Raw genomic sequence first — 23,205 nt, 5'->3', positions numbered from 1 at the left:
TTCCCACAAGAGAAAGGTGCTGCAACATCTGAATGTGATCATCATCCAGTACTGGGGCAGAAGACTGGGATGATTTAAGAGCATGGTCTACCTGTTTCATGGTAAAGGTGAGACTAGCATTCACGATTCTGAGAGGAGAAAATGTCAGCTAACCCTCCTTCACTCGTTGCTGAGGGAGGAAGGTGGGGTGATAGTGGGTAGAGCTATAAATCTCCGCAAAGCAGTGGCCCAAAGTGATGGAGATAGCAGTTGGGTCCATAATGACATCATCCATCATGGTCATGCCAGAAATCGAATAATGGAGGTTGATCACAGAGAGCGAATGAATGTTGCCCCACACGATTGAAGAGGGAGTGAAACCGTTAAAAGAAAGGGTAAATGAAATCCAGCTAGCTTTTTTGGTACCATGACAACTGTTTATAATGAATACAGTTCGCCATCACAGGATGATTGTTAAAAATGCGGAGAGCATGTCTCTGCATGCGGATCACATCATTGTACATCTCAGTCCACCTAAGGAATGGCACACATTGAGGTAATATGAAGTAAAAGGTATGGAACATTCTGTGGCGATAATAAGGATACCGTTTGTAAGATACTTTACCTGGTCACCACAGCTGCTGTTGGTTCGGCCTTAGAAAGCTGCCAACTGCGTTTACAATCAGTTGGGGCAGGAGTCAGCAAACGGTTTGCCATTGGGAAATGGTCGATCAAGTTTGTGTCAGACAGAAAAGACCACTTGAGATGACGGGCAAACTGGGCAGTGCAGAACAATAGGTCCAGATGGGAATAGGAGCACGTTAAGTCCAAAAGAAATGTGGGTGTTCCTTGTTAACTGAGGTCTGCCAAGAGCGAACCTCTTGGACATGTTCTCAGAAGGCCTGAAGGGTGACAGTGGTCATTACAGTCGCTAAGCATCAAAATTGGGTGGGGGAGCTGACAAATGTGCTGGATGAAGTCTCCCCTGGTGGCAGCTGCAGACATTAAAGAGAGATACGTGAAACGATTAAGGAAAATGCAGACTGCAACAGCTCGCAGTCGGGTGTTCGATGAAATGCTTCAGATATGACCATCATCCCAGAAGATCAGTAGGTCTCCGCCATTAGACTGAATGCCATCTTTGGGATGGGGAAGATCAAAGTGGACTGAAAGGAAACATGGGAGGTCACCTGGACACATTTTTGTTTCTTGGAAGCAGAAAACAAGTGCCTTGCGATTCCATGAGAAACTGTAGTTCCTCATTATTCGATATAATGCTTCATATGTTCCATTGGGGAAGAGTCATAACAGGGATTGGGGAGGAGGGAACAAACGAATGGTAGTCACCTCCGTGGCTGCCGAGTGCCAGCCTTCAAAGATGCACTGCTACACTGTGCACTGGCTGGAAGCATCGGCATTCTCCCTGGGTCAGCCTGCAGATTCCAGGTGAGAAAATTCTTGGGTGGTGTGCACCAACCAAAGAGAGGTCAGCCGTATAAGGGTATCACGTGGTGAGGCCGTTGAAGAGGATCACTGAGTCAGCGAAGGACAAAACAATTTGCCTTTCTTTGAATTTATTAGAGCCTTTACAGCTGACAGTTGAAGACTCTGATGTTTGTTGGCTGGAGGAATGTAGAAAGTCTTCGCAGGAGTATTCCTTTTCTCCTTTCTGGCCTGCCAATTGTGTAGCAGGTGATTCTGCTGCCAGGGCGATAATCTGGCAGCTTGTTGGGCATCTGCAGGAAAAGAAGACTGTGATACTAATGCGATACTGGGCCATTTCACAACTGCAGTTCTGAAATGGAGGTCAAAAGTCTACATGGCTACATCCTTTGTGAAGCAACAATGCATAGCAAGAATGGTACTAAAATGCAGGGCTCTTGACTAGCTAACAACGTGCAAGAGACGGGGTATGGTAGTTTCTCCTTCACCTTTATCTTCCAAATGGCCTACTCATCTAGGTACATGGGCCATTCATGGGATGAGGTGGCATGTCACCATTAGAATTGATACAGTGGAGAGGAGGAGGTGAGAAACCACCCTCATGAGCATCTATACCACAAGTAACACATTTAGCCATGTCTTGACAGGGCATGCACGTGTGGCTATAGTGTTGACACTGCTAGGAAACATCTAGTTTGGACGAATGGTCGGACTGTGATGACTGCATGTTGTTGTTGTCATTGTTGTGTTCAATTCAGAGACTGTTTTATGCAGCTCTCTATGCTACTCTACCCTGTGCAAAATTCATCATATCCAAGTAACTTCTGCAACCTACATCCTTCTGAATCCGTTTAGTTTATTCATGCCTTGGTCTCCCTCTATGATTTTTACCCTCCACACTTCCCTCCAATACTAAATCAATGATCCCTTGATGCCTCAGAACGTGTCCTATCAACCGATCCTTTCTTCATACCCTGCCTTAATCTTTGAGGGAAGCACTACTCAATCATATGACAGAAAAAAAAAGAGTGCCTTTGTGCACTAAGTTTGCATCAACCTATTCATTACCCAATGGACTGCAGTGACACACTGATCACATAAGTGTGGATTTTTTCCCTTGATCAGACCTCCAAAGAGCTGAGTGCAAGTAACAGCACATGAAGAATTCCGCATACAATGGACCTCAACATGAACAGGATAACCATGGCAGAGTGACGCTGTTAGCAGTTGGGCTTAAACTCACAACTGGTCTCCACAAGCAAAGTCGCAATACGTAAACGAGAACAAGGTTTCATAGAGCCTGCAATTGCATCTATACCCTTCTGAATAATACACGTTTTAACTGTAACAAAAGAACCTAGGTGGAGCTGGGAGAGTCTCCAAATCCGTAGCCTCATTCTGTTTATGCTTAGTAGATGTAGACTGAGATGATGATTGCCTCATTGCAAAAAAGGTCCCTCATGTTTGCCAGCAGCTCCAATGCCATGCTCTTCTCAATTGGGGCTCCCCTCAGACGGGGCTGCCACCTTAGGTGACTGTTCACATCTCAGGTCACTGAACAGAGGGACCAATTGGCAACTGGGGAGGTAACAGCTCAGGTAATCCACCCCTCCCTGTGCCTTGACTGTACCAGGGGTATGTGTGAAACCTACCCATCAACCAAGCAACATGGAGCAGTGGTTAGTACACTGGACTCTGCATTCAGGAGGATGATGGTTCAAACCCACATCCACCCATCCTGATTTAGGTTTTCTGTGATCTACCATAAATTGCTTCAGGCAAATGGCAGAATGGTTCCTTTGAAAGGGGAGAGCTGACTTCCATCCCCATCCAACCCTAATCTGATGGGACGGATGACCTCACTGTCTGGTCCCCTCCTCCTAGATCAACCAACCTATCTGTTGACCTGGGGCTGGCAATTATGCACTACCCAGTTACCTATTATGCATCAAATAGATGGGTTAGTCTTGAGGAATACACAGGGAGGAAGAAGAAACAAAGGAACCTCAAACAACAAAGTGGAGGAAGGAGGGAGAGGGAGAAGCTAAGTATAGTGAGCCCCCAGGGAGAGGGGGGGGGGCGATTTTTATTTAGATTCTATGAAAACATACTTTCCTCCTATGACCTGCACCTAACGATCAGTATAAATTTGATCAGCATGGTCGCGTGAAACACTGGCCTTTCGTTTTGTTTCTGAAAGACTAATGGTCATTGGGTCTCAAAACAAATAGGCAATGGCTCTTGAAATAGGTCTTTTAGGCTTTTTAGGGAATTTCTCTCTGGCAGATTTTCGAAAGTGACATCATACAGGTGCCCTCAAGACTATGCGACAGAGATACAATATTACTGTCTCTAGAATCAATTAGGATTCATCACTTACATCTTCACAACCTTACTGAAACTGTCTCTGCATATTTAAGGTACTTCTTGATGATGGGCTGTCAACTGTAAATACTACAAACTTATGTGTTTCCTGAGCATGACTGCAGCACATTGAAAGAGCCACTATATTCTTTAATTACCATGGCAGTGAATTAACTCCAGTCCTGTTCTACAGTAGTACAACATTAGCTTGTGTCCATCAAGATAAATCTATTGAATTTCATTCATTTTCATGTGCTTTTCTGCATTAAGCACGCTACAGCAGCTGGCTTCCACCTGAACTTTCATTTTCCTGCATGCATATTATAATCTGGTTTTACTTATTTAGAAACGATCACATAATGGTTCTTGTAGAGAATAGCATTACTGACCATACTGCCTTGTTACATTGTAGCTTATCTGTAACACTAAATCATTACAGAAGTGCATTTCATATCTGAATTACTTCCACATACAGTAAGTAAAAATTTATGTTACTAAAAAAGTTCCACAGTATATAATAAAATCTTACCTTGAACTATTTGATGCATACCTTGTTGAGGTTGCCACCTGAAATATTTCAAGAAATATCCAGTGATTCACAAGCGATGAGAGTAAATAAATATAATTCTATTAACACCCACCAACATCTGTTTGGTCCATCAGATGCTGTATGTGAGGCTTGAAAATAGCATTAAAATGACATGGAAAACAAACTGTTGCAGTTATTGAAACAGAGTGTCAGTAAGAATTCACACTTCATTTCCACCCTTCGGTTTTGGTCCTGTAAATAACTATTCAAGCCAGTGGTTCAGTTTTACCATACTTCCCACTAGATGATTCAAAGGAAAAGTGGCCAAAGACTTTTTCATCTGTCATGCACTTACACCATGCAGAAAATTTTCTTTTCCTCATTTCATTATGAAAACTGTCATTCACAAAGAGGTGACTTCATCATAACAAGTCATCCATTTGGACCCTCGTGTTCATGGCAACTCAAAAACAACTTGCAAAGGTGAGGAGTGTCTTCTAAATCCAGCTATAAAATTGAAACCCAAAATAAAGTACGGGCTTGGAACATTAAATACACAAATACTAATAAATGTTGGCAACGTGAAAATACTGTTGGATATTGTAAATTTACAAATTAAAACATTAGCATTACAAAATATCAGATACACCCAAGAAGAAATCCCACTTTCTGGTAACTGTAGATTTTTCACAGGGAAAACAAAGAAGAAATTCATAAAAGTATGCCAAAACTATGTACTGCATTCATAAATGGAAAATCTGTATTATAATCAGTTACAAAATTTTCAGTGTCTTCAGAACAACTCTCCCCCTGTAACATTTCAACATGTAAATGACAGACAATACTTAATGGACATACACCAATAAATCAGGATAACAAGAACAATGGAGAGAAATAAAAACAGTTTGAAAACAATGTTGAGTTGAATCTGATGAAGTACCAGAGAAAAAGTATAAAAATTTTATCACATTTTAATCCTCAAACTGGTAGACAACAGAGATTAAAACATTTTCTGTCTAAACTGCTATTAAAAATTCACTACTGGAATTTTGACTATTGTGTCATTCTCAAGTGACACCTCACTTTGAAGTAAGTCAAGTTACCAAATGTCACACCTAGTGTGTGGGGAGTACAAATTAAAAAGAACAGTAGGACGGAACTTTGACAGATATTATTATATGAAATACTATGTCATTTTGTAGGCATATAGATGACAAAGACTGCTGTCTTATTATGAATATGGAAGTTGTAAACATGGTTAACAAAAGGAAAGTGTTGTCTGAAAAGGAATTATGAAGCATTCTGACACCACAATGCGTTATGACTTGAGAATGGTACAACTGCCAAGACAACAATTTTGAATAAATACATTGTATAACAGTCCAGGGAGAAAATGTTTTCATTTACTGTCTAAAAAAGGAAAAAATGGTAAGAAAAAGACTTCAGAAAATTTAGAAAAGTTATTGCCAGCTGAATCCCCCCCCATGCACACACGCACACATATTGCAAAAAAGACATGAGGCCAACAATAATATTATTTGAGAATATCAGATGGCTCATCTGCCAGTAAGTGTAATTCAAAAAAGATAATGAATTTAATGTAAACCATATTCTCACAAGATTCAAAAAAATTCCAGGAGAAGTGCAAGGAGAAAATAACATAACAGCACAAATTCTAAAACACAAGAAATATCGGGCATGGCATAGGACAGGTAGGCCCTGTGAAAGACAAATGAGTAAGAAAGAAGTGAAAGAGCAAAATGCTATTCGAATGTATTTATAAATTTTGAGAAGGCTGTGACAATAAATAAGGATCAAATTTATTGAAAATTCTGAAACACAGAAGGCAACACAAGTCCTCTCAAATGATCTTCAGCCTCATTTGGGACAAGAACATACTTCAGCCAAGTCAATGGGCTATCTCCATTCTTGTTTCGGTCCATACTTGAAAAAGAAATCACTGAACAGGCTCAGTTGTCAGACTCTAATATGAAAAGTGGAATAATATTTAGTGGAAAATGGATAACATCAAAGTCGACTGCAACTTTTGTAGATGATTTAGCACTGTTGACAGTGTAGAGGAACCACAAAAAGAGAAAGAAAAACAGCAGGAAAAGCACAACTACAAATCTCTGCTGATAACAAGCAGTAATGACTAAGAACAAGGCTGCAACATCCAAATCAGATACAAAGTAAGTGAGTATCAGGGAAAACAAAAAGTAGGTATCTATGAGAAGTCAACCAGCCATTGGTGGGGAAAAAGAAGCCATAAGAGCAAGACTATGAAAGATGGACTTTGCAGCCCACTTAACTAAAGATGTTTATAATAAAAATTCGGTCTACAAAATTGCAAAACCTCCTACTTCTAAGAGTCATTTTGCCAGAATGCACATCTGCATCAAAAACACTACTTTCAGCATCATTGCCAGATGGCAAAAACTCAGAAAAAAATAAATATATTAGAAAACAGAACAGTACAACAATTTAAATTTAGAAACAATACAAAAGTATACAAAAACATGTACTATAAAATTGCAGATAAAGTTATGAATAGAATACTAATGAGTCCTAGCACACTGTCAAGAAAAACTGTGCAGAATTACTAAAGCTTAAAAGAACTCACTGGGTTAGGAAAGTATACAAGACCTAGAAGAAACTGGTGTATGCATGCATCAAATTGAGGTTCAAACTAAATACAGAAACAGAAATGAGAAGCGATAAAAGTCTCCCAAGACAAAACAGTTCCAAAAATACAAGGTATAAATTGGAAATCAGAAGAGTGGAAAAAAAGTGAACAGATTAAGGGGTAGCATAAGGAAATGTAGAACCTTAGCTGGCCTGTAATGACGATGATGTAATGCAAACAAACTACTGCAAGCAGTTCAAAATCTCTTATTTTAAAGAAAGGAAACATGCAGGAAAATAAGTATTCAGAGTGTTTTGTTAGGTTACAGCAATGCTCATAAGTATTTTATAGTTGTGGTGTTATGCTACCACAATTGCTTGCGTGCAGTCACAAGAGGGCAATGCATGTAACTGATACTCCACCAGGAGCTTCACACTACTGCAGTTACATATCTAGTGAACAAACAAGGTCATACAATAACAAGATAAGTAAATATTCCTTTAGCTTAAAATTATTATGCAATTTGATTCAATGGTACAGTATTCATTAATTATTGTTACTTGGGCATTCACTCAGTACTTGTTTACTTGTAGAGACAACTAGAAGTACACCAAAACAGAACACTCACTTGATGTGAGACAAGCTGTTTTGCATATTTTTAAGATTGGATGGTAGCAGTTTAGCACTGCTAGAGTTTATGGCACATTACAGCTAAAAAGTGTGCAGTCAGTGGTAAAAACATGAAGTAACACTAGCCAGCCAAGCTTGGGTCATCCTTGAAAAAGAGCAAGGAGGAAGAATAGAAACATTTGTAAGCAACCAGCTGCTGTTCCAAGAGGAACAGCTCAAAAAAGTACGGATGCTCTGAAGCAGCATAATGGAGTGAACTTGCAAGTGTCTACCATAACAATTCACCCAGTAACATGTAAATAACACCGAACTTTGAATGCTACAGATTGGCCAAAGATTTTATGGCATGACAGAAGCAACTTTAATGTACTTTCTTCAGATGGTGTGCAGTATATATGCTGACCAAAAAGCTACAGGAACAAAAATGTATCAGGTATGGATAATTAAGCAAGGTGGGGAAGGTGTTATTCTAGGAAAGGCGTTGGTCTTCTAGGCCAAATAGAAGGCCAAATTGCTTGTTTCCCATGCAGTGACATTTAAAAAAGAATATGGTTCCATGTGGGAGAAGGAATATGTCACATAATTGGATATTTCAGCAGGACGATTCAAAATGCACCCTCCTCCATTTAAAAAATCCAATTCAGATCAAAACACGAAACTTTCGGGCTGCCTAAGTCAGAGCGTGGATGTAAATCAAATCAAACACCTCCAGTAGGCACGGAATTGAAGTGTTCACAGTAGAAGGATCAATCTCCTGTTGCCTTACTGGACACATAGTTGAAACTCCCAGTTGACCCTTTACAAAAGTTTTTGCGTTCAATGCCAATTAGCTGCACAACTTCTAACAGTTTTCGGACGACAGGAGACAGTGTGGTACTGGGGTGCAAGACTCTCACGTTTCTCACACACGTATTATGTGCAGCCAGTCTTCTTCTCGGGTCAGACGGCTGCATCCATCTTCAAAAACCTTTCTTCTCCGAAGACTATAGTTGGTTAAAGGAATTTCAAAATAGACTCCTCTTCTACTCTTGAAATAATTTTGAGGTTTCAGGATACTTTTTATTCAACTCTGTTATATTTTCGTCTCCACAGTAAAACAACACAACTTTCACACAAGCATCCAACTCTCACAAGTCAAACCTGTCTTGGACCATAAGATACTAAAAGATAAAATTACAATAGGTTTGGTTTAATAACCACTATAGAACCAGTTCTTGCTTCTCTTTAGTTCAACACATAATTCATTTGTTCACAACAATACAGTCGTTACACCATCAAGGAATAGCGCGTGCTTGCTCCTTGTACTGGACACACAGTTTCCACGGCACACGCTGCAAACACTTGTCTGAGCTGATCGACCGTTACTATTGCAGTATTCTCCCGATACACATCCATCCTGCACACACAGAAACCGGTGATGAGGTGGAAACATCTCCACTCTCTCATTCTCGTACTTAAAATATCGGGTGTTTGAGATGGTGGAAAGCCGAGTGTCTCTAGATCATAAACCGAAATTCTCGAGGCACTACTAACTGTGATCAAAGCCTATGGCTATGTAACAAAACACTGATTTGTTGAATTGTTCTTGAGATTCCACAATAGTTTTGTGTGTGTATAAGACCTACAAATTACTTTTGGGTCATCAGAACTGTTATTTCTGTTTTGATGTAATGTAACTCAGTTTAAACTATACGTAGATTTGTAGTAAATGGATTACAATTACATAATTTTTAATAATCCACTGGCAGTTATTTCTATATTACACACTTATCTTGATGTAATCATAACTAATGCTTTTTACAAAATACTTTTGAGTGCTACTGTAGTAGGACTGTATCTACCCACAGTGAGATGAACGAAGCAGATAATGAACAACAGTATCAGCATACAACCACTGCTTTGTCATTCAGATGCTATAGGTAATCTGATGCTCCTCTGGACGGCAGCAGGAATCCTTAACTACAGTGTGTGATGTGAGCTCTTCCAATCAAATCATAACTCATTCAAAGAAGAGAACTACCATATTTTATGGACTATAAAATGCTATGGAATATAAGATACACAATTTTCAAGCAATATTTTTAAAAAAAAAGACGTTTTTACCATTTCTTTTGTTACAATGCAAAGCCAGACCAAAAAAATTCTTAGTTTATGAAACTGAATTCACCTTTAAAATTCCTGAAAATTGTCATCTGAATTTTCTCTTCTTCCTCCCCCCCCCCTCTCCCCCCCTCCTCCTCCTCCTCTACATTATTGTTGTACTTTTCATCTTTAAGATGATCTTTGCTGCAATTAAGAGCATTATTTGTGCCACATTTCCTGAAAGATTTGACAATTATCTCTTCCCTCACTCTAGACCACGGCCATTTTACCCACTGACACTTGCTTGATTGGCAGCCATTTTAAAGCTCCCTCCAGCATAAATTCATGTTTGGTTTCATCCATCAGCCATCTGTTCCATTCTGTTCGCAAATATACTTTAAATAGTTTATTTATTGACACACCAAGAAATTGCAATTGTGAAGTAAATCCTTCTATAATAACTGAAAGCTCTGTATTTCTCTGTCTCAATTTCTCTTTCATGCAGAATTTTTCAAATGACTGCTAAACTGACCTAGCACAAGAACAGTACTCTTCTTCAATAAAGCACATTTTCTTCTCTCTCAAAATGTTAATCCTAAATTTCATACCAGCCTTGTCCATCCAACCCCCATCATGTACGTGAACAACAACTCCTGGCAGTATTTCAAAAGGTTTTGGCATTATTTGTGCACAAAAATGATCAATGGATTAAGTTTAGTACCATTAGCACAACATGAAAAGACAACAGTGTAGTGCATTTTTTCGTGTCCACTTGTTTAAATAGTTACATTTTTAGCACCCTCCCTGGCAACAGTTCTGTTAATCAGCACATCAAATGTCCGAGAAGTTTCGTCCCTATTTGCTATTCGACACAGTTCCACAGTGATTTCCTTTTGGCGTTGAATAATAAAGCAATGTAAAGACAGTATTTTCTCTTCATACTCTTGTGGCATTCTCCGAGGTGATTGGGTTTTTGTTTGCATGCAAAGTCCATGATGCTTCATAAACCTGTAATGCCAACGAACTCCACCCTTTAAGTCTGTTAAATACCACTTTAGCACTACCATACAACAATATATTTCAATATTTTTTGTATTAATTCCAATGTGATGTTGCTGGTGTCCTTGAATCCATTTCAAAATATCATTATCTAGTTGTGGCCATTCTGCAATAGTCATCTACGAGGGTTGTACGAAAAGTAAGGTTCCCAATGAGCTACAGCCTTGAGAGAAGGTGCCAGGCCAAATCCAACAACAGTGCCATGTGCAGTGATTCCCCCACTCTTGAGCCTGCATGTCTGTGATTCGCTATGTCACTCAAAAAATGGTTCAATTGGCTCTAAGCACTATAGGACTTAACATTTAAGGTCATCAGTCCCCTAGACTTAGAACTACATAAACCTAACCAACCTAAGGACATCACACACATTCACACCTGAGGCAGGATTCGAACCTGCAACCGTAGCAGCAGCAGCGCGGTTCTGGACTGAAGCACATAGAACTGTTCGGCCACAGTGGCCAGCCTACATCCCTCAGTGCTAGCTTGGCAACCATCAGAGATGATAGTGGTGATCACCGCTCCCGCCAAGTGTGAGGTTCGAGCAGTACTCCGGTTTCTCCACACAAGGAAGTTACCACCCACACAGATTTATCGGGAACTGACTGACAGTTATGGTGAAGAGTGCATGTCGATTCATCATGCCCGCAAATGGTGCTGGGCTTCTGCTGAGGGTCGCATGGAAGTTCACGATGAATAACAGAGTGGAAAACCGCAGTTTTCAGATGTGATTGTCCAAAAGATGAACAGTGAGTTTCTTCAACAATATGAAGGCTGTTCAGTCTTCTCCTTTCTTCTGGGCGCATTTCTCCACTCCTTTGAGCCATCTGTCTCTTGGGTGTCCTCTTGCTCTCTCTCCTTCCAGTTTCATCTTGTGTATCCTCCTGGGTATCCTCTTCTCCTCCATTCACTTAACATGCCCATACCATATCAGCCTCGATTTCTCTATCCCCTACTGTAATGGTTCCACCTTCATTAACCCTCTAATCACCTCATTTCTTAACCTGTCTATCTTTGTCGCTCCAATACTGATCCTGAAGAATTTCATCTCACTATCTTGTACTCTGCTTTTCTCTCTGCCTTACGTAACCCACGTATCAGATACTCAAAAAATGGTTCAAATGGCTCTGAGCACTATGGGACTTACATCTGAGGTCATCAGTCCCCTAGAACTTAGAACTACTTAAGCCTAACCAACCTAAGGACGTCACATACATCCATGCTCGAGGCACGATTCGAACCTGCAACCGTAGCGGTCACACTGTTCCAGACTGAAGCGCATAGAACTGCTCAGCACACCAGTCGGCTGTATCAGATGTATCTGTCAGGATCGGGACATAGTATGACTGGTATATAACCTTTTTACTGATTTAGGGTACATCCTCGCTCCATTTCAGGCTTCTGGCACTCTTCCCAAATGCTTCTGCTTTTCTCCCCCACTCTATTTCTTTGTTGTTTTGTCCATATTCCTGTATCAGGCTTCCTAGGAACTTTAAACTGTTCACTCTCTTCTATATTTCCCCACCAATTGCATTTCCAGTTGTTCCTCTCTCCTACATTCATGTTGTGGTAATCACCTCACTCTTACTTATACTAAATTTCATCCCATATCCTTGTACTGTTCGTTCCCATACATCCAACTGCTCTTTTACTTCCTCCTCATTATTCCCCTAAATCATCACATCAACTGCAAACACCATAGGTTTCTTTTCTCCTTCACCAATTACTTGTGCTACTGTACTCATTATATCATACATCACTACAATGAAGAGTAATGGTGAAGGTGCACTTCCCTGCCTCAAGCCATTCTTCTGTTCGATCCAAGCTGATCTCTCTCCTCTTGCTTTCACACAGCTCATGCTTCCATGGTACATTTCTCTTATCCTCCAAATAATCTCTGTTGCTACTTCTCTGTTCTCCAGGGCTTTCTACACACTGCTTCTATGTATACTATCATACGATTTTTCAATGTTCAGGAAGATCATTAATAGATCTATTCCATATTCATAATGCTCTTCCTGCAGTTGTCTTACAGCATAAATTTGATCCACAGTAGACCTTCCTGTTCTGAAGCCATGTTGTGGTTCTCTCATCCTTCCTTCTAATTTTACCTGAATTCGTGCTTCCACAATTTTCTAAAAAATTTTGCACTATGGCTCATCAATGTTATCCCCAAATAATTCTTGCGTTTTTTTCTATTTTCCTTCTTACAGATTGGAGCAATTATTTCCTTCCAGTCTTCTGGGTCATCATCTGTCTCCACACAATTTTCATTACTCGAGATAGCCATTGTATCCCCACCTCTCCTGCTGATCTCACCATCTCTAGAGTTAGCTCATCCAGACCTGGTCACTTCCCCTCCCTCCATCTTGCCCTATGCCTCTTCCACTTCTGCCCATGTAAGGTCTTTTTCTATTTGCTGTTCCTCCTCCTTTTTCTCTTCAGCTTGTTCCTCCTCTTCCAGTTCTCCATTTGGGTTCAGGAGTTCTTCAAAATACTCCTTCCAAATTGTCTTGAGTTCCTCCTTATTCTCTACATCTTGGCCACTTTTGTTCACCATTTGGGCATAATCTATCATACAGTTCTTCTGTTTACTTTTAACCATCTCATACGACCGTTTTTGAACCTTCACTATCCTCCTCCATCATTCTGTTCATTGTTCCATCCACTTCTCTCCTCTGCTACCACACTTTCTGCTTCTTTCTTGCTTGATACTCTCTTCTTGTCTCTATTGTTCTCTTCTGCAATCAGGTATTTAATTCCATTTATAGCCTTTAGATTTGAGTGATTTATCATGTATCCAAAGTTTAATGGATTCTTTTAAGTACTCATGTGGATGAGCTCACACTTTTCACTATTTAGGGTCAACTGCTCATTTTCGCACCATACAGCGAACTTTCCCATATTGTTTTGCAATTTGTTTTGATCTTCTGATGACTTTACTAGACGATAAATGACAGCATCATCTGCAAAAAACCTATGACTGCTACTCAGATTGTCTCCTAAATTGTTGACATAGATAAGGAACAGCAAAGGGCATGTAACACTACCCTGGAAAACGCCAGCAACTGCATCTGCTTTACTCGATGACTTTCTATCAGTTACTATGAACTGTGACACCTCTGATGGGAAATCACAAATCCAGTTGCATAACAGATATGATATTCCACAAGCACACAATGTGACTACAATCTGCTTGTTAGGTACCATGTCAAAAGATTTCTGGATATCTAAAAACACAATACCAATTTGAAACACTTTGTCTATGGTACTCAACACTGTGTGAGTAAAGAGCTAGTTGTGTTTCACAAGAACAATGTTTTCTGAATCTGTGTTGACACTATGCCAATAGACCATTCTCTCTGAGGTAATTCATTGTGTTCAAACATAATATGTTCCAAAAACCTACTGCATATCAATGTTAATGATATGGGCCTGTAATTTAGTGGACCACTCTTACTTCCTTTATTGAGCAGTGGTGTAACCTGTGCAACTTTACAGTCGTTGGGTCTGGATCTTTCATAAAGTGAGTGGCTGTGTATGATTGTTAAGTATGGAGATACTGCATCAGCATGCCCTGAAAGGGTATACAGTCAGGATAATACGACTTGCTTTTATTAAATGATTTAAGTTACTTCACTACTTGACTCTAATTATGGAATATTTACTTCACGTCTTTGGTGAAAGAATTTCAGAAGGCTATGTTCAATAACTCTGCTTTAGGAGCACAAACACTGATAGTAATCCCATTACTATCATGCAGAGAAGGCATTGACTGTGTCTTGTCATTAGCGTACTTTAGATATGAAGAAACTCTCTCTGGAATATCTGCCATGTTTGAAGACAACGTTCTGTTGTGGAAATTATTATAAGAACATCACACTGAAGCCTGTGCTCAATTTCAAGCTTCTGTAAAAGATTGCCAGTCTTTTAGCTTTTGCATTCATTTAAATTTGGCATGCTTTTTTCATTGTTTCTGCAACAGTATTTCACCCATTGCATCATACTGACCTGTCTCGTCACACAAAAAAGGGCGATACTGGGCCTACATGCATGTCACCTCTCTGCGATTTAAATCACTTACTATGGTTCCACAGTTTTGCAGTCATCTTATTGTGGCATGCTGCACACAATTGTTTCTGAGTGGTTTAGTTTACAGAACGAATAGTGTACTATTTTAACAGCACTATTGTATATATACTCTGAAGCTACACACACACACACACACACACACACACACACACACACACACACACACACACAAAACCTAAATGAATAACCTAACCAAATTCAGAATAATTATGAAATGAAGTTACCTAATTTTGATCTTTATTTTAATCGTGCCAATCATGTTAAGAACAGCGCATCTCCTGCAAAATGTACTTCACTTTAACAGTGCCAGCTATAAATTCTAAGGAAACTAACACCCAATGGCAATGTTAATAGCTAAATAGTGCTATACTAGTACTTTAATATCACATTCATTCAATTACACTGCATTTGTGAAGTGCAGCATAAGAATGTTCCAAGCAAAGAGATCTCTGCCACCAGTTACAGATTAGAGGCCACACCCTTTTACACAATGAATAAAACATAAAAGCAATGACAAAACAGTATTTCACAAACCTTTTACTCCGTCAACAGTATAGTAATTGATGCTCAAGCATTATGCAGACCCACTGGAGAAAAGTGAGAGAATTTGTGCATGCGCATGTTTAAAAGCTGTACTATGAGTTGGTTGTAAACACAAATTATCAGAATTATGGCCAAAATTTCCAAGCTGGATCAGTTTCAGGGTTGATATCTTCTAAGTACCATGTTTCACAGATTGTAAGACAGTTTCAACTATAAGATGCACATCAGTTCTTAAGAATTTTTTAAAAATTACCATATTTACCAGACTGCAAATACAGACTAAAGAAGTCCTTTGTTTAAGACACCAAACTGGCATTTAAAACCCCTGAAAATCATACTTCTCCTTGTTCTTCATCATCATCATCATCGTCCTCTTAATGCCTAAGATGTTCTTCACTACCATCGAGAGCATTACTTATGGCAAACTTCTTCAAAGATTTAACAACGTCTCCTCTGACTATGCAACCACTGTTTTATTCACTGACACAATTCTTTGATTGTAAGTCATTTTACAGCTGCCTTTGGTTTGAATTCATGTTGGGTTTCATCTGTAACATATTAACTGTATTCGGTCAAAAATATGCCAGAGAAGAAGTGAGTTGCAACAGAGCCAGCCACAGGCAGTGGAGAGTGTTATGCACTGCAAAGCAAAACACAGTCAACTAGCTGTTCGACCACAAGACAGGACAGCCCACCCTGAGTCAAGAGGGAGCTGCCTTCCAGCTGGAGAAAACTGACGGCCATCATCAGTTGCATCACTGCGCTATCATCACAGTCACAGCTGGAGATGTCACTGACAGCAATATTCGAGTGACATCACACTCTGCCCTCTCCTTGCACTGTTGGAAATGCTGGATGTCTATTGTTTCACATGAGAGGCTAATGGATGCCTCCACCAAGCTGTTCCTTATGTGAATGGCTCTGAGCACTATGGGACTCAACTGCTGTGGTCATAAGTCCCCTAGAACTTAGAACTACTTAAACCTAACTAACCTAAGGACAGCACACAACACCCAGCCATCACGAGGCAGAGAAAATCCCTGACCCCGCCGGGAATCGAACCCGGGAACCCGGGCGTGGGAAGCGAGAACGCTACCGCACGACCACGAGATGCGGGCCCTGTTCCTTATGTACTATGGCTTAGGGCTGGAATAATGGAATCAACTGAACAAATCTGTCATCCTGACGTATCATTTTGCTAAAGGGAACAATTTGGGATAATAACTTAGAAAAATACAGAACGTAAGAAACAATTTGCAGATAGGATACAGAAAATTAATGGACATACCTACAAAATAGGGCAGGATGTTGCAGTCAATAACATTAATTTGCAAGAAGCTGACCAGATGGTCCCTGATGCTTTTTTTTAAGATGGTTGCTTGCGGAAATGTCAAAATGTGTGTGGAAACGGGTCCAAAAGATTTGCGCACAACAGTGCAGTTAGCTATAGTGTGTGAGGATATCGACTAGTTGGTGGGAATGCATGATGAATGGACAGCATTTGCAGATTATATACAATGTTTCAGGTGTCAATGAACAAGGCATGTAAGGAGGCACTGTTGTCCGCCTCAGGGTAATGTGAATAAAGTAAGAGGAAGTAATAATTTTAGAAATACAGAATTGGGCAGAAATAAGGTGCTAAATACCAATGCGAACTCCAGGTCCATGTACGGTCCTTTCCAGTAAGACTGGATGCTATGAAATCTTATGCAGAGGAGGATTGTGCAATAAAAGGAATAGTGGGAACAAAGGGTTGCATGATATTACTGGACACAGGGGTGCATATGTCAGTCACCAGTAGTGATCTGGTGAAATATAAGCAATGGGACCCACTACAGTACAAATGGCATGGAGTTGGGGATAAAGATGTCACACTATTAGCATTAGTGAATGTAGACTTTTGCCTGGATATGGCTCAATTTAAACAATGAGTAGAAATTGTGCCACTCATGAGTGATGGCTACGACATGATTCTGGGATCAGATTTCTTAAGATGAACCAATTAAACTATGAACCACACTAAGGTTTGATTTGCACTATTGTGTATGTAAGGGTAATGGAAAATCCCTTTGGGTCAGTGTTGAGTGTAGCTTGCCAGTAGGAATTTTGTGAGTGGTGGAACCATTAGAAAAGAATGAAACAGATAAGGAGTGAAAAAAGGTATCTGCTTCTATCGATAGCGTAGACAACATTGGATTAATGAAGAGGTTGTTAATCGCTAAGATGGACAACTTTGAGGAAGAATGGGACATGTGGGGTATCAGCCATGGATAATTGTCAGACACCATTGAAACAGCATTATGAGAAAACTGAAGCACCTGGAAGGAAGCTACAAGCAACAGATGAAAAAAATCACTTTTGGAATATAAAGATTTATTTTTTCCAAAAGGGCCACTTCCATCTATGCATATTACACAGCACCACATACCGACGGGAAATGGATCACCATACAAAATACCCAAGTACTTGCAGCCAATTTTGGACCAATTTAATGGTCAATAGCTAAAAGATGGAATAACTGAAGAATGTAATATTCCTTGGGAGAGAAATAGCCACTGTACAAAAAGTCACTGGATAACATGCGAAAAGAAAAGTTTTGCTTTTATTATGCACGCCTGTATGAGAATACCATAATGGATGCCTACCCCTTGCCAAACATCACAGAAGCCTTTGATAGTTCAGGGCAATGCAAATATTTTTCAACAATGGATTTAAAGAGTGGTTACCATCAGATAGAGGTTGCACCACAGGATCAACACACAACAATTTTTTTGGCACCCTGGGGACAATACCAATTTATAAGGATGTGATTCAGATTAAAAAATGCACCTGAAATTGATTGCTGAATGGAGTACTCAGAGGTTTGAAATCACTGCAATGCTTAGTGTATTTCGATGATGTAATCATCTATGGGAGTGACATGGAACAGTATACACAGCAATTAAGAGAAGTATACCAAAGGTTAAAATCAACGAAATTGAGTATGGAAAAGTGTAATTTTGTGATGGAAGAGATAGCATACCTAGGTCCAACCACAAGTAAAGATGGTGCTAAGACAAACACAAGATTGATTAAAGCTGTACATGAATTTCCTGTACCAGAATATGTAAGGGAGTTGCAATTATTCTTGGAACTTGAGAACTATTACTGCCAGTTCATAAAAGGATTGCACATGTTTGAAACAATTGTTAAGAAAGGGTACTATATCTGAATGGTCATAAGAATGCCAGCATGCTTCTGAGGAGCTAAAAGAAGCTTTAACATCTAGTCCAATATTGATATTCTGCATTTTAAAACATAATTTGTTTTATCATGCAATGCATCAAACAATGCACTTGACCGTACATTGTCACAAGAGGTAGAAGGCATAGAACATCCAGTAGCTTACACTTCAGTGCAATTAAATTCTGCAGAAAGAAATTATTCTGCAACAGAGAAAGATACGGTAAGCCTTATTTATGGAATCACATTTATCAGATGTTATCTGTACAGTAAAAAGATTAGAGTAATAAGATCTAATGTGGCATCAAAATGGTTGTTGGGGTTATAGGATCCTTCCAGTAGGTTGGCACGATGGGCAGTATGACCCAGTGAATTTGATTTGGAAGTTACACATAAACCTGGGAAAAAGCACATAAATTCAGACTGCTTAAGTAGTAAAGTGGCAATATTACATATTAATCAAAATAGCAGGGAAGTACAACCTGAAGCAAAAGTCTTCGATAGGGAAGTAGTACTGCTACAGGAGGCTATGTGGTAGCCTGTAAGAGGTCAGCTAGCAGTAATATTGTTGCTGCCAGAGCTGTATTCAGAGGGTCTAAGTACAATACCAAAGCAAATACCACTGGAGATGAGGTTGGCTTTAAAACCCGAGCACAAATCTCGCTCTTTTGTTTCAGAGTAGTATCAGTGAGAATTGATCGAGAAAAAGTTTCTACTTTCATTTCTACACCAGTAGCAGGTACACAAGCGCATCATCATTGTTACATAGTTCATGCATAGCCCGTCAGGTGGCAAATGCTGAAGAAATCTGTAAGAGTAAAAATGCAGTGACTGTCATTAACTGCAAATGACAGGTAAAGGTATGTACAAATGAAGGAAGCAAAGTTACTAGACTGCCACCATGTGGATGACACAGTCTGTCCAAATATGGTAATAAGAGAGGGGCAGGATTTCTGCACAGTAAAATTGTTAATGGAACAAAAGATATGAGAGAATGCAATAAAGAAGTGATTGAGCCACAGCTGTACTTTCAGCTGGACGAGGTGCATTGGTTGTACTCTAGCTCTGTCAATATGGTGGTAGTGGCCAGTTGTTTTGAGCAGGGGAAGCTTATGTCAGCAAGGTGGCTAGAATTAAAAGGGAGTGGTTTGTTATTAAATGAAATGGGGCTGACTTGTCTGCCCACCATGATTCCAGGGACAGCTCACCAGTATATTTTGCAACTGCATTTGTACTGGCCACAGGAGCCCTTGAAAGTGCTACCGGCTACAAATCTAACCAGCTTAAACCAAGTGCCAGAATTAATGCAGTCTATACAGATGCTTCTGAACCAGCAGGAAGGATGAGTCTCATAGAAAACCTTACTGCAGCATTTAAATTCATATAGGGAAAACCCTTACTGGGAGACAATACAGACTATTGTCATACCAGCCACTGCATTGGCAAATGTTCTGCTGAGTGTAGTCCTTGTTTAGTACATAGAAGATGAAGTACAGGACTTAATTTGGACCCAGCCGTAGTTGAGGTTCCAATGGACTGGATGTCCTGAGCATTAAAAGCAGCAGAAAGAAGCCGAATGAACAAATGGGTACCAATAAGAATAACTGGTTCATTTTCACTTATAAGATGGGTATAGAGAGATGTGATTGTGCAACAAGCCTAGTAATGAAATAAGTTCCATGGTGTCTGCGTAAAGGAGCACGGTAAGGGACCCTGTGGAAACGTGCAAGATTAAGTGCTAAATGATTCCTGTCTCAGCATCACTGCCTATGCCATTGGCCTGTGACACCTGGAGCAACATTCCAGAATGCAGTACAGGGTCTGCTGTTCGACCATAAGATGTGTCATGAGGGAGCTGCCTGGTTGCTGGAGCAAGTTCATGGCCATCATCAGCTATGCCACTGCACTGTCATCATGACTGCAGCTGGAGACGTCACTGACAGCAGCATTTGTGTGATGCCATTCTTTTTGTGCTGTCAGCAATGTTGGATATCTATTGTTTCACACGAGAGGCAACTGGACACCTCCACCAAGTTTTCCCTGATGTACTACGCCTGTGGGCCAGAATAAAGAAATTAATTGAACAAATCTACTGTTGTCCTAATGTTTCACTTCATCTCCACAGGTGACAACCAAGGGGACATTTAACACATCCATCATCCATTTGTTCCATTCCCCTCTCACATACACTTTAAATCATTTATTTCTCCAACCATCAACAGGTTGCAACTGTGAATTGAGTCCTCCCAGAATAACTGCAAGCTCTGGATTTCCCTGCTGCAATTTCTCTTTCACAGAATTTATCAACTGACTACAAGACTGATCTAGCACAAGAAGAGAATTCTTCTTCAATAAAGCAGCTTTCCTTCTCTCCCACACACTATTAATCCATAATTTCATAACAGCCTTGTCCATCCAATCCTTGTCGTATACATGAACAATAAAAGCTGGTGGTATTTCAGTGGGGTTTTGACACTGTTTTGTGCTTGAAAATTACCATTGGATTAAGCTTAGTTCAATCAGCACAACATGAAAGGACAACATTGTACTGCATTTTTTTTATGTCTATTTGTTTTTAGAGTTACACTTTTAGCACCTTCAATGGCAACAGTTCTGTTACTCAGCACATCAAATGTCTGAAGAGTTTTGTCCATATTTTCTCTTCACTTTCTTGTGGCTTTTTCTGAGATACTTTGGGTCACATTCAACATCCATGATGCTTCATAAACCTGTAGCCCCCAACTAATTTCATGCTTAAAGTATGTCAAGATCCACTTTAGTACTAGCTTACAAGCATGCATTTGAATTATTTCTGTATTAATGCCAATGAATTTTGATGCTGTCCTTGAATCCACTTCAGTAGGTCAGCATCTAGTTTTGGTTGTTTTAAATTCAGTCCTCTATTAGCATATTTAGCCTTCTCAATTTTTTTCCAGTTCTTTTTTACTAGCCCGCCAACTGCAAATTGCTTTTTCTGTTGGTGGGGGCCCAAAATGTTACATACCTGCTCTTTTTCCATGTTGTTTTGCATATGCTATTACTTTCAATTTATAGCCTGCATCATGGTGATGCCGCTTTTATTTTTTATTTGTTTATTTATTTTTTTTATTACAGAACTACATGGAAGAGCCAAAGAAACTGGTACACCTGCCTAATATCGTGTACAGTCCCTGGAACATGCAGAAGTGCTGCAATTCAACATGGGATGGACTCAGCTAATGTCTGAAGTAGTGCTGGAAGAAATTGACACCATAAAAACTTGCATTCAGCTCAAGCTTATTACTGTTATTCTAAACTATTATTATTTTCTACCTTAAGAAATCATAATATTCTTGTCACAACCACCCTGAAGTTGGAAATAACCAAACATCTTGTAACTGAGGATCTAACCCATCAAAGATGTACTGGCTATTCAGAAGTGTAAAATTTTTTTTTTCTTTTTGTGGAATCAGATGCTGCAGATGAAGACACACTGGCACAGGTGCTGGCATAGATGTGTATGTTGATCTAATAATCCTGGAGTGCTTGTCACTGCAGAAATTTTAAATGAGAAAGGTATAAAATGATTTCTATGGCACCTCTGAAAATGGAGAAGTTAAGGTAATGTTTTAGAAATCCATTTCAAAAGACTAGAATTTATTCACACAACTCAAAAGTGATAACACCCCTTTTGTTAGACCTGAATAAATTATACAATTATTATTCAAAAGAGCAATTTATGTAATTACTTACATCTTTGCAATTGGGACCTATGACCATATAGAAAGATAAACCTGTATTTAAATTGTACAATTTATGTGTACCTTAAGTTTTGTAGAGTGCCAGAAGTTGCAATAAGAATGGTGCAGTTTCCATGAGTCCTTTGTGGAACCAAGGGAGTTCCAAATGGGACCAGTTTTTAATATTTGTTTCCAAGAGTTTGATGCTTAGGCACAATTATGGCATGCCTAAAGTATTTCATTCTTAATGTAATAATATTTTAAAGGATGGTTGTAATTCAAATAATTTCTGGAATCTGTATATTCTTGTGTGGTGCTAGGTACATTTCATGTCCTGTGTGAAACATTTCATTTTATGCTTTAAACATAATTTTTAAGAATTCTTTCATAATTTATCTTTCATTTTGCACAACCAGTTGTCTGAATGTATTATGAATTATTTAGGAAAGGAACTATTACTATAACAAGTAATGGACCTTATTTTTCAAAAGCTTGGTTGCCCAATAGGGAACTTTGAATTGCTCTTTACCCAGTTGAATTTTACTTTTGATGTAACTGACCTTTAATGAATAAGTCTACAGTTTTATTCCATTACGAAACTCCTTTTATATCTGTCCACTAAACTACCAGGTGAATTGATCATGCCACAAATCCAAATTATTTCTATCATTAATTGGTGAATATTGAGTGCTTCAGTCATTTTCACAATGAATCAAATAAATTTATTAACTAATTTAGAGCTTCTGTTAATTCTTTATTGCATTTTCTTCATATGAAACTAGTTACAGAAGCTCTGCTCATTTTTGATAACCTATAAAATATTTTACTGCATCCTCTGAGTTGTTCATTACAATCATGTGAACAGAATAGAAAGAAACTTTTCATTTCAGAATAGGAGTATTATTACCCTTTATGTTGTG

The 23,205-nt window shown here is 39.3% G+C and overlaps 1 protein-coding gene across 6 annotated transcripts in view; it reads right to left on the bottom strand.

The window, feature by feature from the left end:
- Positions 1-23,205, bottom strand: part of LOC126213586 (zinc finger protein 83-like) — an 87,993-nt gene that overhangs the window by 26,444 nt on the left and 38,344 nt on the right. For 2 of the 6 annotated variants that reach the window (XM_049941439.1, XM_049941440.1), the window contains exons 5-6: positions 4,316-4,353; positions 4,037-4,211 (exon numbers count right to left, since the gene is read on the bottom strand). The exons of 2 other annotated variants lie outside the window; for them this stretch is intronic. In XM_049941439.1, coding sequence (XP_049797396.1) covers positions 4,139-4,211; positions 4,316-4,353 — 111 coding nt within the window. In that variant the 3' untranslated portion in view covers positions 4,037-4,138. Of the gene's footprint in view, positions 1-4,036; positions 4,212-4,315; positions 4,354-23,205 lie in introns of those variants that run through there. 2 more of the 6 variants (XM_049941436.1, XM_049941437.1) reach the window with 1 other exon arrangement.

Source organism: Schistocerca nitens, chromosome 11 (assembly GCF_023898315.1).
Source record: "Schistocerca nitens isolate TAMUIC-IGC-003100 chromosome 11, iqSchNite1.1, whole genome shotgun sequence".
NCBI classification, from domain to species: domain Eukaryota; kingdom Metazoa; phylum Arthropoda; class Insecta; order Orthoptera; family Acrididae; genus Schistocerca; species Schistocerca nitens.
The sequence above is the reverse complement of the archived record's forward strand: the minus strand, read 5'-3'. Positions and strand labels throughout refer to the sequence as shown.